Below are 19,164 nucleotides of genomic sequence, written 5' to 3'. Positions count from 1 at the left end.
ATGCCCAACCTGTTTACAGGCATGACAATAAGGCTTTTTCTGAGTTGAAGAAGTGTCTTGGGACCCACCCCCATCCTTGGAGTTTTTGGGCCTTGGGGAAGTCTTTTCTTTATTTTTATTCCCACCCTTATCTTGAGGCTTGGTAGACTCCTTCTTCTGGTTATTGTCCTGATTCTTAGGCCTAATCCTGGTTCTGACCCATTTATCTGCCCTCTTTCCCAATTCTTGGGGAGAGGTCAAATATGAGTTCACCAGGTGCTGGTGTAAGAGCTGGTTCTGACAATTCCTTAGGATCTGCTCCCTCATAATCAAATTATACAATCCTGTGAAGTCATGTACTTTGCTGCCTTGTAGCCAACCCTCCAGAGCCTTAGTAGCACAATCTACAAAATCAGTCCAGTCCTGAGTGTGTGTCTTCTGGGTGTCTTTGAACCTTAACCTGTATTGTTCAGTGGTTAAGCCAAACCCATCTATCAGAGCACTCTTCAGGACATTGTAATTGTTTGCATCCTCATGTCTAACAGTGAGGAGCGTATCTCTCCCTTTCTCTGAAAAGGAGTACCATAAAATTGCAGCCCACTGTTCTTGGGGAACCTGCTGTACCATGCAGACTCTCTCCAGAGCAGTCATCCATTTGTGGGTGTCATCCCCTTCCTTGTAGGGGGGCACAATCTTTGTCAGGTTTCTACTATCATAGGACCTGGGTTTCTCTCTAGGAATATTGCTGCCACCAGTGGCATCTAAGCCACACAATTTTTGTTCTCTTGCTGAGCAAGTTTAGCTTGAGCCAAGGCTACCTCTTCCCTCTCTATCTGGAGTTGGACAGCCCTCATTCTGGCCCTATGCTCTTTCCTCTGGGGGGAAGTCATTCCCCTTTGAGATTCCCTGGAGACACTAGAAATGTGAGAGTCCCCTGAGGGAGTTCTCACCCTTCTGTTGCCTGGGGGAATTATGTTATAGGATCTGGGGAGGTGCTGGCCCTCTCCATTCCCATGTAGGTCTACATTGGCCTGGTTAAGCCTGGCAACTACAACCTGGTTACCCTGCTGATCCTGATCGAGCTCATCTACTTCTGAGACATCCTCCTCCTCGTCCTCCTCTTCTTCTTCCTCTTCTGGAGTTTTCTCATTCTCAGGGGTGTTCACTCCATCTCCTAAATCTAAGGGAGCTGCACCCGCCTTATCTAAGTCATCCTTTTCCAGGATGGCTATCAGGGAAGGAATGGTGGGGTTTCTACCCCTTTTTAGCCCTCTTGCAATGCACAAGGCACCCAAGTCTTTGTGGCTAAGTTTGTCATAGCTGGAAGTTGCCTTGGTAAGGTCAACTGTCACAGGGGCAGAGCCTGAAGCTCTTCCTGTGTCAGACATGACTGCTAGTGAGGTGCAAGTGGTGCACTTACCTACACTAAGTGTTTTCCTACTGTACCTTGCTAGTGAGTTGTAGTCAGGGTGTGCTAATCCCTTTAATCTACAACTACTAAGTTCAGTAGAACTTAAATATGCTAAGCTTTTAATTTATATGTACCTAAGGTACTTGATGTGATCTTTCAATTTGATAAAAAGATTGCAATGGTAAAACAACAGCAAGCTCAAATCCGCACCGCTGCGCACCAATGTGAGAAGTTGGCCTGATATATGTTGTCTCCAATTCTGGGGGCACCTTGTATCAGTCCAAACAACCCTTATGGTGTCTGGTTGTAAGTCAACCTTATTAGACAAGCTATCCTAGGGGTAGCATGGACTAAGCAGCCTTAAAGTCTTAACTCAAGAGGTTGTGTTAAGCGAGCTGTTTTACCAATCACAATCCTGTAATATCAAATGAAAGGACACCACACAAGTATATATTATAAAAATATATGTATTTATTACTCAGAATAATCCTCAGTACTCTTTATGAGCAAAGGGGCACAAGCGTTAAATCAAAAGCACAGTATAACATATGAAAGTTGCACAATTATGGATGAGGGCGGGTGGCCACTCAAACCATATATTAAGAAAGTGGTATTGGAGATACCAATCGAACAGTGGTTAGGCCTAGGGCCTAGGGAATCGCTGGGAGCAGTCGGCACAAGCAATGCTGAAGTCGGGAAAAGGCCCCGGGGGATTCGGGTGAAGCGCTTAAAGCACACGCATGCACCAATGTAAAGTCAAAGGTGCGTAAAAGTTACACAAATAGAGTTTAAGGATACTTCCGCTGAACCTAGAAGGAAAAAAACTTTAGACACAGACCCTAGAGGTGTGTACCAGTGTGGGAACACCGGCGTTGCTGAGTTACCTCACCCACAGGAAGCGGGTGCATAGGGTCGAAGTGGCGTCGGGTTTCGTCACGCAGGTTCTTGGTGCTTGAAGCTGAAGATGCTGCAGGCGATGTGAAGGAGAAGTGTCCGGTGTGATCCAAGGGTGGATCAGAGTAGAAAAGTACCTGAAAGCAGAGGGGACAGAGTCTGGGTCACTCAGCAGTGACCAGGGTGGAACCAGGACGGAACCAGGCAATGTCGGGTGCAATCAGGTGGTTGTCTAGGAGCTTATCTCCGCTGCTACGTGGGCTCTGGGGCATCTGCGACATCCAGGAGCGGGTCACGAGCTGTCCCACGCAGGCTCTCACGGACGGCGCTGTCGGCTTTCAGATTGGAGCAAACAACACTTGGCAAGAGCAATCCACGCAGGACTGGAAGATTGCTTCTCACTCGGACCAGGAGGGTCAGAGCGGGTGCTCCTTTTCAGAGGAGCGGTTGCAAGTCTTGAGCAACATGAATCATAAGTCGGTTTTAGGTTTTCGCCAGCACAGGGGCCACAAGCCAGCTGGCAAGTGACCGGGCCAACGCGTTGAGCCAAAAGATGCAGATGGGCCTCACGCAGCACTCAGTGAGTGTAGAGGGGTGAGCTTCGGTGCAAGAGTGGCTCAGGGCTGGGGCTTCTCAAACCCGGATGTACAGCTTCAAGGGTCACTTGTGGGCTGCACGGTCAGCGTCTTGTGGTCTTTTCAAGATGGCGGGCCCCACGCTTCTGGTCACCTCCACGGGTCTCAGCTCTGCAGGGACTGTGGATCGCGCTGTTAGAAGGCAGGCACGCTTGGTCTTGTCGATCTCTGTCGCTCGAGTTCTGGTGGGAACTGCAACAAAGCAGGCGTCGAGGCGCTGGATGGTACCTGTTTGCACAGGGTGGTCACTCCTTGACCACAAGGGAGATTCTTCAGTCTTCTACGTCGAGTAGGATGTCGAAGGGTCCAGAGTTTCGTTTCTTATATTTCATCAGGATAATCTGAAGTGCATAGGCACAGCTCCCACTCTTATTCCAATCTTGGGGGCTGGATTACCTGCTAGGTCCCTCCTATGGGTGGGACCCAGGAAGGGGGTGGTTACACCCCTTTCCCTTTGTCCAGGGTTGCGCTGGGACTGGGGCTGGGATGCCCCAGAACTGGTTTGACCGGATTATGCAAGGGGAAGCCTTGTGCTCCCCAGGCATTGTCTGGTTTCTTTCAAACCTCCCTGCTACAATCCACTATCTCCTGTCTGGGGCGGTGTGACATCTCCCTGTGACAGGAAATCCTTTGTCCAGGCCTCCTTGGCTGAGTTTCAGTCAGCTGCAGGAGGTCAGACCCGTGTCTGTGGCAGAAGCATCCATTTTGTGGTGCTGAGGCTCCTTGTAAAATCAACCGCGTTTTAGCAAAGTAACATGTCGTCCCCCTCTAGAGGGGTGGAATGCTATCCCCGTCACCAGGACTGGCAAGGGGATCATATTCCAAATTGTATGACACCTTACACGACATGTTTTGATAAAGCCAAACCAAAGTTAACATATAACCGCGAGGATTATAATGCACTTAATAGTATATGGTATGGCATTATCCCGGAACAGCTAAGGGAATTGGTCTCGACTGCTGCAGACAGGCTCAGCTCATGCTAGAGCACCATCTCACAACAAACCACGCACTCTGCCTCCAGGATTGTTAAGGCCTGCCATAGGAGTGACTGATAGGTATATATGTGTCTAGTTAGGTTTAGATATAGGCATACTAAGCAAGGGGTGATTTCACCACCTTGCCCCAGCTGAGTGATCAGCCAGTTGTGTCAATTTTGGATAGCCAGCCAGGGGTGGCAAAAGATATGCTGCAGCCCCTGGTCGGCCTTGGATGCACCTATGCCCTGGGCACCTATAGTGCACTGTACAGGGGCTGATAAGGTGACCCAAGCCAATTTAGTTATGCACCTAGGGTACATGGAATCCATTTTGCAGAGAGAGCAGATAGCCTGGGGCCCTGATTAGCAGGGAACCAGGCGAACTAAGTCAAAAACCAGCTAAACACAAGGCAAAAAATCTGGGGAAACCATAGTCAGGTAGCCACCTTCCTACATAACCCCACCCCCCCAACAAAAGGAGATAAGGCTATCCTTGACCAGGTAAGCCTATATTGCCTGAGTGGCCATATAAGGAAGTACCTGCATTAGCATGGGTACCCCCTGTCTCATGGTCCACTAAGCAATCCCTCACCCTTGGGGTATTAGAGGGTCTCCACCATAGGGAATCACTACCTTGGGTGTGTTTATGCAAAGTAAAAGGTTGGTTTGGATATGGAGTATTGAAGTGAGGCTCCACTAATTTAGGGATCAGCTTCCTCCAATTATCTTCCACCATGTGTGTCTTTCTTTCTTCAACTGAGTTGCACTGTGCTCTCAGGGTCAACCTCTGGCTACCTAAAGCGGGAGGTTGGGTCCCTCTGTTTGGTTTACTGGAGGGACAGTTCAGGTTTGGGCCCTTTGGGTCCCAGGTTTGGCTGTGCCCAACAGAATCCATCTGTGGGAGGTCACTAACTGATTTTAAGGGGGCTCCCTCAGGAGTTTTTAAAGTTTTCACCTGGCTAGGGCTGCTAGCTTCGGTGCCCCTAATCTGTTGATGAGAGTGCTTTATTTGACAGGGGCCCTTTGGGGTCTCACTGTCCTTCTTGTCCTCTGCAGCCCTGGGCTGACTAAGGCAAGGTAGAGAGGGGCAGGTTACCTGCTCCAGACTGGATCCCACCTGAGAAGGGTCCACTGCCATCAGAAGCTCTGTCAGGCCAGGCCCAACAACCTCTGGGACAGTTCCTTCATCAGGGGTAAGATCAGTTCCCTGAGGAGGCTGATCCTGTCCTAATGTCTGGTGGGAGGGAGATTGCTCTTCCTCCTCAATGCTCTCAGTCTGTGTGGAGTGATCCATCATTTCAGGCTTCACAACACATATATCTGTTTGAGTTTGGGCTGTGGCCATCACAGCCCCACCAACCTTTTCAGGACGAGACTCAGTTTGGGTGTGAGCTGTTATCATAACAGGTCTGCTATTCTGTTCAGGAAGGGAGTTAGCTAAAGATGGGGCTGAGTCTTGCACAGCCCTACCAACCTTTTCAGGAAGGACATCTTGAATTGGGGCTGTAGCCATTACAGCCCCCACTAACCTTTCCATTGGCATTTACCATTCTAGAATGTATTTTCTGTTCAACCTCAGCCCAGGCTGAGATTTCCAAATCATTTCCTAGTAGGCAGTCTACAGGCAAGTTTGCTGACACTGCCACTCTCTTTGGGCCAGTGACACCTCCCCAGCTGAGACTTACTACTGCCATGGGATGATTGGTTTGAATTCCATCAATGTTTGTTACCTGGTATGTGGCACCAGGTAAAAGTTGCTTAGAGGGGACTATACAGTCAGCCACCATGGTGATGCTAGCCCCTGTTTCTCTAAAGGCTTCAAATTTCAAACCATTGATGATGGGTTCTTGTCTATATTTGCTCAAGGTATTTGGGCAATCAGAGAAGTTGGCAACCCCCATGCCAGTCTCATAAACAAGATCATTTGGTGATGGGGACCTGGATAGGCCAGGGTCCACCTGTGCTCCAAAAGTAAACCCACCCAGATTCCTGGGTGTGCTCCCACTTCCTGGGAGATTACTGCTGACAGTAACAGGAGGTGTTGGAGCTGGCTTTGGAGGTATATTCTCTTTATTGCCATTCTTGGGACAACAGCTGTCTGTTTTCCAATGCCCAACCTGTTTACAGGCATGACAATAAGGCTTTTTCTGAGTTGAAGAAGTGTCTTGGGACCCACCCCCATCCTTGGAGTTTTGGGGGCCTGGGGAAGTCTTTTCTTTATTTATATTCCCACCCTTATCTTGAGGCTTGGTAGACTCCTTCTTCTGGTTATTGTCCTGATTCTTAGGCCTAATCCTGGTTCTGACCCATTTATCTGCCCTCTTTCCCAATTCTTGGGGAGAGGTCAAATATGAGTCCACCAGGTGCTGGTGTAAGAGCTGGTTCCGACAATTCCTTAGGATCTGCTCCCTCATAATCAAATTATACAATCCTGTGAGGTCATGTACTTTGCTGCCTTGTAGCCAACCCTCCAGAGCCTTAGTAGCACAATCTACAAAATCAGTCCAGTCCTGAGTCTGTGTCTTCTGGGTGTCTCTGAACCTTAACCTGTATTGTTCAGTGGTTAAGCCAAACCCATCTATCAGAGCACTCTTCAGGACATTGTAATTGTTTGCATCCTCATGTCTAACAGTGAGGAGCGTATCTATCCCTTTCTCTGAAAAGGAGTACCATAAAATTGCAGCCCACTGTTCTTGGGGAACCTGCTGTACCATGCAGGCTCTCTCCAGAGCAGTCATCCATTTGTGGATGTCATCCCCTTCCTTGTAGGGGGGCACAATCTTTGTCAGGCTTCTACTATCATAGGACCTGGGTTTTTCTCTAGGAATATTGCTGCCACCAGTGGCATCTAAGCCACACAATTTTTGTTCTCTTGCTAAGCAAGTTTAGCTTGAGCCAAGGCTACCTCTTCCCTCTCTATCTGGAGTTGGACAGCCCTCATTCTGGCCCTATGCTCTTTCCTCTGGGGGGAAGTCATTCCCCTTTGAGATTCCCTGGAGACAATAGAAATGTGAGAGTCCCCTGAGGGAGTTCTCACCCTTCTGTTGCCTGGGGCAATTATGTTATAGGATCTGGGGAGGTGCTGGCCCTCTCCATTCCCATGTAGGTCTACATTGGCCTGGTTAAGCCTGGCAACTACAACCTGGTTACCCTGCTGATCCTGATCAGGCTCATCTACTTCTGAGACATCCTCCTCCTCTTCCTCCTCTTCTTCTTCCTCTTCTGGAGTTTTCTCATTCTCAGGGGTGTTCACTCCATCTCCTAAATCTAAGGGAGCTGCACTCGCCTTATCTAAGTCATCCTTTTCCAGGATGGCTATCAGGGAAGGAATGGTGGGGTTTCTACCCCTTTTTAGCCCTCTTGCAATGCACAAGGCACCCAAGTCTTTGTGGCTAAGTTTGTCATAGCTGGAAGTTGCCTTGGTAAGGTCAACTGTCACAGGGGCAGAGCCTGAAGCTCTTCCTGTGTCAGACATGACTGCTAGTGAGGTGCAAGTGGTGCACTTACCTACACTAAGTGTTTTCCTACTGTACCTTGCTAGTGAGTTGTAGTCAGGGTGTGCTAATCCCTTTAATCTACAACTACTAAGTTCAGTAGAACTTAAATATGCTAAGCTTTTGATTTATATGTACCTAAGGTACTTGATGTGATCTTTCAATTTGATAAAAAGATTGGAATGGTAAAACAACAGCAAGCTCAAATCCGCACCGCTGCGCACCAATGTGAGAAGTTGGCCTGATATATGATGTCTCCAATTCTGGGGGCACCTTGTATCAGTCCAAACAACCCTTATGGTGTCTGGTTGTAAGTCAACCTTATTAGACAAGCTATCCTAGGGGTAGCATGGACTAAGCAGCCTTAAAGGCTTATCTCAAGAGGTCGTGTTAAGCGAGCTGTTTTACCAATCACAATCCTGTAATATCAAATGAAAGGACACCACACAAGTTTATATTATAAAAATATATGTATTTATTACTCAGAATTATCCTCAGTACTATTTATGAGCAAAGGGGCACAAGCGTTAAATCAAAAGCACAGTATAACATATGAAAGTTGCACAATTATGGATGAGGGCGGGTGGCCACTCAAACCATATATTAAGAAAGTGGTATAAGAGATACCAATCAAACAGTGGTTAGGCCTAGGGCCTAGGGAATCGCTGGGAGCAGTCGGGACAAGCAATGCTGAAGTTGGGAAAAGCCCGCGGGATTCGGGTGCAGCGCTTAAAGCACACGCGTGCACCAATGTAAAGTCAAGGTGCATAAAAGTTACACAAATAGAGTTTCAGGATACTTCAGCTGAACCTAGAAGGACAAAACTTTAGACACAGACCCTAGAGGTGTGTACCAGTGTGGGAACACCGGCATTGCTGAGTTACCTCACCCACAGGAAGCGGGTGCATAGGGTCGAAGTGGCGTCGGGTTTCGTCACTCAGGTTCTTGGTGCTTGAAGCTGAAGATGCTGCAGGCGATGTGAAGGAGAAGTGTCCGGTGTGATCCAAGGGTGGATCAGAGTAGAAAAGTACCTGAAAGCAGAGGGGACAGAGTCTGGGTCACTCAGCAGTGACCAGGGTGGAACCAGGACGAAACCAGGCAATGTCGGGCGCAATCAGGTGGTTGTCTAGGAGCTTCTCTCCGATGCCACGTGGGCTCTGGGGTATCTGCGACGTCCAGGAGTGAGTCACGATTTGTCCCACGCAGGTTCTCACCGTCAGCGCTGTCGGCTTCAAGATCGGAGCAAACAACACTTGGCAAGAGCAATCCACGCAGGACTGGAAGATTGCTTCTCACTCGGACCAGGAGGATCAGAGCGGGTGCTCCTTTTCAGAGGAGCGGGTGCAAGTCTGGAGAAACCAGAATTAGAAGTCGGTTTTAGGTTTTCGCCGGCACAGGGGCCACAAGCCAGCTGGCAAGTGACCGGGCCAATGCGTTGAGCCAAAAGATGCAGAAGGGCCCCACGCAGCACTCGGTGAGTGTAGAGGGGTGAGATTCGGTGCAAAAGTTGCTCAGAGCTGGGGCTTCTCAAGCACCGATGTACAGCTTCGAGGGTCACTCGTGGGCTGCACGGTCAGCATCTCATGGTCTTTTCAAGATGGCGGGCCCCACGCTTCTGGTCACCTCCACGGGTCTCAGCTCTGCAGAGACTGTGTATAGGGCTGTTAGAAGGCAGGCACGCTTGGTCTTGTCCATCTCTGTTGCTCGAGTTCCGGCGGGAACTGCAACAAAGCAGGCTTCGAGGTGCTGGATGGTACCTGTTTGCACAGGGTGGTCACTCCTTGACCACAAGGGAGATTCTTCAGTCTTCTACGTCGAGTAGGATGTCGAAGGGTCCAGAGTTTTGTTTCTTGTATTTCATCAGGATAATCTGAAGTGCATTGGCACTGGTCCCACTCTTATTCCAATCTTGGGGGCTGGATTACCTGCTAGGTCCCTCCTATGGGTGGGACCCAGGAAGGGGGTGGTTACACCCCTTTCCCTTTGTCCAGGGTCGCGCTGGGACTGGGGCTGGGATGCCCCAGAACCGGTTTGACCGGATTATGCAAGGGGAAGCCTTGTGCTCCCCAGGCAGTGTCTGGTTTCTTTCAAACCTCCCTGCTACAATCCACTATCTCCTGTCTGCGGTGGTGTGACACCTCCCTGTGACAGGAAATCCTTTGTCCAGGCCTCCTTGGCTGAGTTTTGGTCAGCTGCAGGAGGTCAGACCCGTGTCTGTGGCAGAAGCATCCATTTTGTGATGCTGAGGCTCCTTTTAAAATCAACCGCGTTTTAGCAAAGTAACATGTCGTCCCCCTCTAGAGGGGTGGAATGCTATCCCCGTCGCCAGGACGGGCGAGGGGATAGTATTCCAAATCATATGACACCTTACACGACATGTTTTGATAAAGCCAAACCAAAGTTAACATATAACCGCGAGGATTATAATGCACTTAATAGTGTATGGTATGGCATTATCCCGGAACAGCTAAGGGAATTGGTCCCGACAGCTGCAGACAGGCTCAGCTCATGCTAGAGCACCATCTCACATAAAACCACGCACTCTGCCTCCAGGATTGTTAAGGCCTGCCATAGGAGTGACTGATATGTATATATGTGTCCAGTTAGGTTTAGATATAGGCACACTATATCTAAGCAAGGGGTGATTCCACCACCTTGCCCCAGCTGAGTGATCAGCCAGTTGTGTCAATTTTCGATAGCCAGCCAGGGGTGGCAAAAGATATGCTGCAGCCCCTGGTAGGCCTTGGATGCACCTATGCCCTGGGCACCTATAGTGCACTGTACCGGGGCTGTTAAGGTGACCCAAGCCAATTTAGTTATGCACCTAGGGTACATGGAATCCATTTTACAGAGAGAGCAGATAGCCTGGGACCCTGATTAGCAGGGAACCAGGCCAACTAAGTCGAAAACCAGCTAAACACAAGGCAAAAAATCTGGGGTAACCATAGTCAGGCAGCCACCTTCCTACAGGCTGATTTGGACGGAGAGGCCATGTAGGAAGCTGGCTCTGTGCATATACTATACCAAAGTGAGGTATATTGTACACAGAGTCCAGTGTAACCCCCAAGGTAGGTAGAGGTAAAGTTGATAGCACCTTACTCTCTATTTGTGGTAGTGTGGTCGAGCAGTAAGGATTTATCAGAGGACAGTGTTAAGCATTTGTTATACACACTCAGTCAGCATGTGAATTCACACACTCAAAGACTGAACTTCTGACCAATTGTTTTGTTAAAAAATATAATTTTATTTATTTTATTTTCTAGAACCAAACAAGCCTGGCACAGATAAGTAATGCATACTTGACAGTAGTAATGCAGTTTGTAAATAGTTTGAATTGAAATTGTATATGCACTTTGTTTTGGCTTACAGTCTTGTCACTAAGAAATGCAATGCTTTGTAGAATACAGTACATATACTTTAAATGGGCGTTGAGGTAAATTGCAGGTAAGTTACTTTTGAGATTACTTTTCTTACACAGTGTAGTATACGTGGATACTACACTTGGACATTTCTTGAAAACAGGTAAGTAAAATAGTTTTTGTTAATTCGTACAATTTTAAAAGAATTTCTTTAGATTTCCCATCTCCACACTTTTAGAAACTTTTCATAGAAAAACAGTCCATGATATCCTACGGAGGAAAATAGTGTTACCAGTTCAAAGGTAAGTACTTTGTTGTGGGAGTTGGTATTATGGCATTAGACTCAGTGGTCACTCAGGGTCAAAGATGCACTCTTGTTGCACCCTCAGCAGTACTAGGGTGGCAGGGTGCAGAGTGCTGTGGCCCGATGTTATCCAATGGGGGATAGGAGGCCTCCGGTTGGTGGCTGCTGACGAGCAGGCCACTGGGTTGTGGGAGCAAAGCTTCTGGACTTAAGCTCGGGGAAAATAGGGGTTTTGGCCAGCACAAATGATGCATCCTCAGCGGCACTGGGCCGGCTGGGTGCAGAGTGCTGTTTTGGCATCGGAAGCCATGTAGCTTTCAATGGGGAGTCTCCAGGGGCATCACTGCTTATCACCTTTACACTGCTGCTGCACCTAGACATCATTGTTTTGTCTGCTTTAAACTGCTGCTTCACCACAGCATCACTGATTCTCACCTTTAAACCGCTGCTGCACCAGGGCATCACTGCTTCTCAACTTTAAACTGCTGCTTCACCACAGCATCACTGATTCTCACCTTTACACCGCTGCTGCACCAGGGCATCATTGCTTCTCACCTTTAAACCACTGCTTTAACAGAGCATCCCCGCTTCTCACCTTTAAGCCGCTGTTGCACCGGTGCATCACTGCTTCTCAACTTTATACCACTGCTGTGGCAGGGTGTCACTGCTTTTTCCCTTTAAACCACCGCTGCAGCAGGGGATCACTGATTCTCACCTTTAAACCACTGCTGCACAAGGGCATCACTGCTTCTTACTTTTACACCGCTGCTGAATCAGGGCATCATTGCTTCTTACTTTTACACCGCTGCTGAATCAGGGCATCATTGCTTCTTACTTTTACACCGCTGCTGAATCAGGGCATCACTGCTTCTCACATTTAAACTGATGCTGCACCAGGGCTTCCTTGCTTCTCACCTTTAAACTGCCGCTGCTCCAGGGCATCACTGCTTCTCATCTTTACACCGCAGCTGCACAAGGATATCTCTGCTTCTCACCTGCATACCACTGCTGCACCAGAACATTACTGGTTTCCACCTGTATACCGCTGCTGCACCAGGAAACATTGCTTCTCACCTTTACACCACTGCTGCACCAGGACATCCTTGCTTCTCATCTGTAAATTGCTGCTGCGCAGGGCATCGCTGCCTCACCTTTGTCTCATTGCTGCAATGGGGCCTCTCTGCTTCTCAACTTTATGCTGCTGCTCACCAAGGAATCACTGCTTCTCACCTGTATGCTGCTGTTGCACGAGGCCACCACTCTCTCGCCTTAATACCACAACTGCAACAAGGCATCACAGCTTCTCACCTGTACACTACTGCTGCACTAGGGAATTACTGCTTCTCACCTGCACACCACTAATGCACTAGGGAATATTACTGCTTCTCACCTGTACACCACTGCTGCACTAGGGAATTACTGTTTCTTACCTGTACAGGACTGGACTGCTGCCTAGAGCATCGCTGCTTCTCAACTTTACACTGCTGCTGAACCACACTGCTGCTGAAAAAGGAAATCACTGCTTCTCACCTGCTTACCTGTTTGGCCAAGCCCAGGGCATCGCCGCATTCACCTGCACCTCACTGCTCCACCAAAGCATTGCTGTTTCTCACTTGTATATCGTTGCTGCACCAGGGCGTCACTGCTTCCTACCTTTCTCCTGCTGCTTCACCAGGGCATCACTGTTTTACCAGTGTGTCTCTGCTGCACAGACTATCCCTGCATCACTTGTGTGTCACTGCTGCACCAGGGTGTCACTGCTTCGCATGTTTCTGTCAATGGGCACTGAGGGTACCTGCTGCACAAGGGCATCAAAGATTCACCTCTATGCCCTCCATGCACCATGGCGCCACTGGTTCATCTGTGCGTCACTGCTGCACCAGGACACCTGTACTGCATGTCAGGATCACATCTTCTTGTGTGTAAATCCTGCACCTTTGTAGCACTGCTTTACCTGTGGGCCTCTGCTGCATTAAGCTTCACTACCGTGTCTGTACCATCAATGGTGCATCAGGGCACTGTGTCGTGTCAAAGCATTGCTGCATCTTTGAGGTACTACGGTTTTACCAAAGCAAAAATTACCTGCCTCTGGATCATCGAAGTAGTGAGGATTTTTCGCAGCACCTGTTCACCAGTGCACCACTGAAGCATCGCTACTTTGCAAGGCGTGACTGCTGCATCACTGTGCGACTGTGTACTGGCCACTACAGCTGCATCTTCACATTGCTGCTTCTCCGGGGAATGGCTAATGTACCTGGACACCACAGCTGCAAATGTGCACCAGGCTGTTACCGCTGTAGTTGTATGTCATATTGTATGTCATATCTACAACTGAACTGCACTGCTAAACTTGGACATTAGTGCTGTAAATCAGCATCATCGCTGCACCTGTGAATTCTTACTAATCTGCATATCGTTGCTGCACTTTCACATTACTGCAGAACCTTCGTATCCTTGCACGACCTGTAGGTCCTGAAGCAATGCTAGTGTGAACTGTGACATAACTGCTGTGCCTGTGCACCAGTGCAGCACCTATGCATCACTGTTGCACCAGAGCATCGCTGTTGCATTTGTGGATGCTTGCTGCACCAGTGCATCACTGTTGCAAACATGTGCTGCTGCATCTTGTCATTGCTATCACTGGACTTCTGCTGCTGGACCTGGGCTTTACTGCTGTACCAGACCTCTGATGCATTGCTGATGCACTCATATAGGAACAGGGTTTTACTGCTGTACCAGACCTCACTAGTGAACTGATGCATCGGTGGTGCGTTGCTGTTGGACCAGGGTTTTACTGAACTCATGTAACGCTGGTGCACTCATGTTGGACCAGGGTTTTACTGCTGTACCAGTCCTTGATACTGAACTCATGCATCGTTGGTGCGTTGCTGTTGGACCAGGGTTTCACTGTTGTACCAGGCCTTTATATTGAACTGATGCAACACTGATGCAGTGATATTTTGCTATTGGACAAGGGTTTCACTGCTGCGCAAGTCCTTGCAACTGAACTGATGCATCGCTCTACACTGATGTTAGACCAGGGTTCTACTGAACTGATGCATCGCTGGTGCACTGAAGTTGGCCCAGGGTTTTACTGAACTGATGCATCACTGGTGCACTGATGTTGGACCAGGGTTTTACTGAACTGATGCATCGCTGGTGCACTGATGTTGGACCGTGATACTGACCAGGGTTTTACTTAACTGATGCTTCGCTGGTGCACTGATGTTGGACCGTGATACTTCAAAGCCTCTCTGTGAACCCTAGAAGTAATAAACTTCCACCAAGAAGGAAGCCTCCTCTCAAGGAGCTGGGCGAGGGTAGTCACTAGGGGAAGTGGCACCCCGCCAGCCAGACCCAGCCAAAGGAGACACTCGCCCCAAAACGTCAATGTCACGCCCTCTCTGAACAGGAACACAAGCAACCCCAGACCAGATTTTGGCGCTATCCCTGGACATGGAACCCCGCTGAAGGAGATTCACTTATCAAAAATATGGTGGGTTGAAATGTTTAAATTAACACGAACCACTGATGACATGTATTGGCACCGTTTTTTAGATGGTCCATTACAGTCAAGGACCAACCACATGCAAATCAGTCCATGTGCAGTGACACTGGCAGGTTCCTGGTCTGACATTTGCTGGTTTTATCCCCTCATACACTGACAGACGAGGTATTGGAAGGCTTTTGAAGTCAGATGGCCAGGCAGGATGTTGAAGGATGTCCGCTGTAGGGATATGCTCCCTTGTTATCATAAACACATGAGTACAATGAGCATTGCAGACATGTGCTAATCTCTGGGGTTTGCAGAAGCGGGATTACTGACTGTCTCAGGGTGGAGCCCCAAGGTTCGCAATGGATAGTGTTTCTATTCGACTCTGGAAACTGTGGATGCTATTATCGATTGGCCCTCCCGCACCGCAGTAGCCTCTCTCAATTGAACATTAGTTTTTATGTACACTACAGCCTCGTGCCATCGGACTCCTCAAAGAACCCTCGAAGCTACTGATAGAAACACTGTGAGGATTTCCTGAATGCATGGAGATTTATTTGAAACAGTTGTTAGTTTTACAGTGAAAATTAAATAAAATGGGATGTTAATCTCAATGAGATCAGTTTGATTAAGCAGAGTAATGTCCGTCCTGATGTAGCATCTGACTCTCCCTTGCCCCCCAAGCTGGGGCTGCGCTGGTCATGGGATGGTTTCAGAGCACAGAGACATTATTCTATACAGAGGCCATTCACGTTGTTACCATAAACAGTGCCCCCAGGTCCCAGCTAGTTGTTTCCGACTGGCTCACCTGAGGCCTGCAGCTTCTGTGGCAGGCAGAGACGGGCTGCAGAAGACCACGAGCAGCAATTCTTAAATTATGGTCTCCGTATCACTGCCTGGGTCCCACCAGCTGCCTGAGGTGCAGGTTACGCTGTGCTGCGCATGTCAATACTGGCCCACCCTTGCCCCGCCCTATGCCTCACCATGATGCTGAAAACCACCAGCTAAATGCTGTGCAAAATGTAATCACGTACGTGCCGGTGGTAGTTATTTTAACACCTTGCCTGCTCATGATGAGCTCAGCTCGTCATGTGCCACGGTGCTCGTGTGGTCATGACGAGCTGAGCTCGTCATGACCGTTAGAACGCTCACATGCTGGGCAAATTCCCCTGCTGTGCGAGCGTTCTAATGAAATGGGTGTGGTCATGACGAACTCAGCCCGTCATGAGCACACGACCACCGTGGCTCATGACGAGCTCAGCTTGTCATGAGCACTGGGGCGCTGCGTGCGCCCCCCTCCCCCCAGCACAGCGGGGGAATATGCCCCGCACAGAAGGGGTTAAAAGTATGTTACAGACAGACCCTGCTGTCGGCAAATGTACTGTGTGCCGAGGGGGCCCCTGGAGCTTGCCCCCCCCCCGAAACGCGGGGGCTGCGGGGGCCTGTGTTACGTCCCTGACTCTACTGCACTCTATGCAACTACATGCCTCTTTACTCTGCATCACTCCACTCTATGATACTGCACTCTACACCACTCTAATCTACTCTGCACCACTGAAAACTCAATGCCACTGCACTCTAAGCCACTCTGTCACTGCACTCTATTCCACTCTAGTCTCCACCTCAGCACTATATCCTGCATCACTTCACTTTACTCAGAAACAATCTACTCTATGCCACTGCAGTCGACGCCACTGCACTCTGCACCACTCTGTGCCACTCAACTCTGCACCACTCCACTCTACGACATTGCACTGTACGCCACTCCACTCTACTCTGCACCACTCTACTCTATGCCACTGCAATCTATGCCAATGCACTCTACACCACTTTACTTAAAACCAATGCACTCTATGCCAATCTGTTCTCCACCACTGTACTTTATACCACTTCACTCTGGGCCACTCCACTCTACAACACTCCGCTCTATGACACTGCTCTCTATGACACTCTACATCATTAAACTCTACTCCACTCTGTGACACTCCACTCTACAACACTCTACTCCCATCTATTCCACTCTACAATAATACTCCACTCTAAGGCACTCTACGCATCTCCCTCTGCACCACTCAATGCCACGTTACTCCACTCTATTCTACGATACAATACTCTACTCTACTTAACTCCACTCTATTACTCCACTCTACACCGCTCCACTCTGACACTCTATGCCAATCCACTCTATGATACTCTACTCAACTCTACAACACTCTACACCCTGCCACTCTACTACACTACTCCTCTCTATGCCACTCCACGATACTCTACTCCACTCTACAACACTCTACACCCTGCCACTCTACTACACTACTCCACTCTATGCCACTCCACTCTATGATACTCTACTCCACTCTACAACACTCTACTACACTACTCCACTCTATATCACTCCATTCTATGCCACTCTACTCTACAAAATTCTACTCTAAACAACACCCTCTGCATCACTCCACTCTGCTCTACACCACTTCACGACACTCTATGCCACTCCATTCTACAACACTCTACTCCACTCTGACACTCTACTCCACTCCACTCTACGAACCTCTTCACTTTACACTCTTCCACTCTACAACACTCTACTCCCTCCACAACACTGCACAACACTTAATGCCACTCCACTCTACACCACTCTATGACACTCCACTTCACTCTACTCCAGGCTACTCAAATCTACTCTACACCACTTCATGCCACTCCACGTCACTCCTTGACTTTACACCACTCCATCACACTCCACTCTACTTCATAATACTCTACTTTATGACACTTCACTCCAATCCACTTAACGCCACTCCCCTTTACACCACTAACTTTTAGATTTGCTGACCAGCAGCCACGCTTGTGTACAACACAGTGGCAGCTCCTCCACTAAGGCAGAGGAGCGCCGCCTCACTGCTTTTTTGTTGCATTGAAACAAAGGGCAAATAAAATGATAATAACTTGCGTTATCATAATTATATTTGCTCCTACTTACGCGGCTTTGCGTGAGATGATGAGGCAGGAGAGGAGTGGTAGGCAGCACCCTCCTAAGTGCGTAATGACTGCTTGGCCGGCCCTTTAGGTCCGCCCAAAATAGTCTTGCGCACTTCGCATGTTGTCCATGCAGGCTGCATCACAGCCTATGTGGAGAACATGCCCCGGCCTCCACCTAGCGTCTAAGCGCAGAAACATGGTTCTCAGATCAGTCACAACTCTGCTAAGGCAGCGTTGTGATTGGCTGATTGGGAGCTGGGTGTGCTTCCTGTGCCAAGCGAGGGAGGACTACGGAGGAGAGACGCGGCGAGAAAATACGTTGTTTTTTTTATACCCGCTTCCTCCCGCGACCTCCCTCCCTCCTGCCACCACCCTCCTACCTCTGATCTGTGCCAGCCGCGGGTTGTACAACATGGATAAAACATATTGTCAAAGCAAATAGATCTTACATGTGCAAGACCTGCTGGCTTTCCCAATGCTTGTTATATGCATCCGTTGATTCTCACCCATGGTACACCTTGACTCCCACAATCCTATGGGGCTGCTGTTTTGTTAACAAGGCCATCTATTGTCTCCCATGTTGCAGCAGTTCCCCTCATCTTGGCCGTACTGTCCTTCAAAATGTATCGGGACACATAACCCTCACCCTAACTGCTTCTTTTCTTTCATTGCAGACACAAAGGAGCGCCCCCCACCGGTCCCAAATCCAGACTATGAGGTGAGGGCACCTGCTCACTCCGTGAGAGAGCGAGAGACTCTGGCGACTGGGCCTCCTGTTGACAGAGTCAGAGTGAGATATTCAACCACTGTGCATGAGTGAGATTTGTCATTTTTGTGAGCGTGAGATATTCATTTATCAAATACGAGAGTAGGACAATCACCATCTGTGTGAGAGTGAGATACTCTATTTTGAGGTGGTAAGGCATGTATGCTTTGTGTGGGAGGCAGTCATCAAATGTGATGGTGAGATACTCATCTTCTGTGTGAGGGTAAGGCATTCATGTTGTGTGTGAGGTATTCATTGTCTGTGTGAGAGTGGGATACTCATCTTCTGTGTGAGGGTAGACATTCATGCAGTATGTGAGAAATGTGTTGTGTGAGAGTGGGATACTCATTTTCTGTGTGAGGGTAAGGCATTCATGCTGTGTGTGGGACACTCATCTATTGTGTGTAAGACATTCATGCTCTGTGTGAGAGGCATTCATATGTGATAGTGAGATACTCATATTATGTGTGAGAGTAAGGCACCCATGCTCTGTGTTAGAGGCATTCATGTGTGAGACTGAGATACTCATATTCTGTGTGAGAGTAAGGCAACCGTGCTCTGTGTGAGAGGCATTCATGTGTGACGGTTAGATACTCTCATTCTGTGTGAGAGTAAGGCACCCATGCTCTGTGTGAGAGGCATTCATATGTGAGAGTGAAATAACCATAATCTGTGTGAGAGTAAGACAATCATGCTCTGTGTAAGAGTGAGATACTCTTCGTCTGGGTGAGAGTATTCTGTGTGAGAGTAAGGCACCCATGCTCTGTGTTAGAGGCATTCATGTGTGAGACTGAGATACTCATATTCTGTGTGAGAGTAAGGCACCCATGCTCTGTGTGAGAGGCATTCATGTGTGAGGGTGAGATACTCT

The 19,164-nt window shown here is 48.7% G+C and overlaps 1 protein-coding gene across 2 annotated transcripts in view; it reads left to right on the top strand.

The window, feature by feature from the left end:
• The window catches only part of CD3E (CD3 epsilon subunit of T-cell receptor complex), a 137,119-nt gene that overhangs the window by 112,800 nt on the left and 5,155 nt on the right, over positions 1–19,164 (top strand). For both annotated transcript variants that reach the window (XM_086957002.1, XM_086957003.1), the window contains one exon: positions 18,202–18,245. In XM_086957002.1, coding sequence (XP_086813128.1) covers positions 18,202–18,245 — 44 coding nt within the window. The remainder of the gene's footprint in view (positions 1–18,201; positions 18,246–19,164) is intronic.

This window comes from Lissotriton vulgaris, chromosome 2_1 (genome assembly GCF_964263255.1).
Source record: "Lissotriton vulgaris chromosome 2_1, aLisVul1.2, whole genome shotgun sequence".
In the NCBI taxonomy this organism is placed as follows: Eukaryota; Metazoa; Chordata; class Amphibia; order Caudata; family Salamandridae; genus Lissotriton; species Lissotriton vulgaris.
The sequence above is the reverse complement of the archived record's forward strand: the minus strand, read 5'-3'. Positions and strand labels throughout refer to the sequence as shown.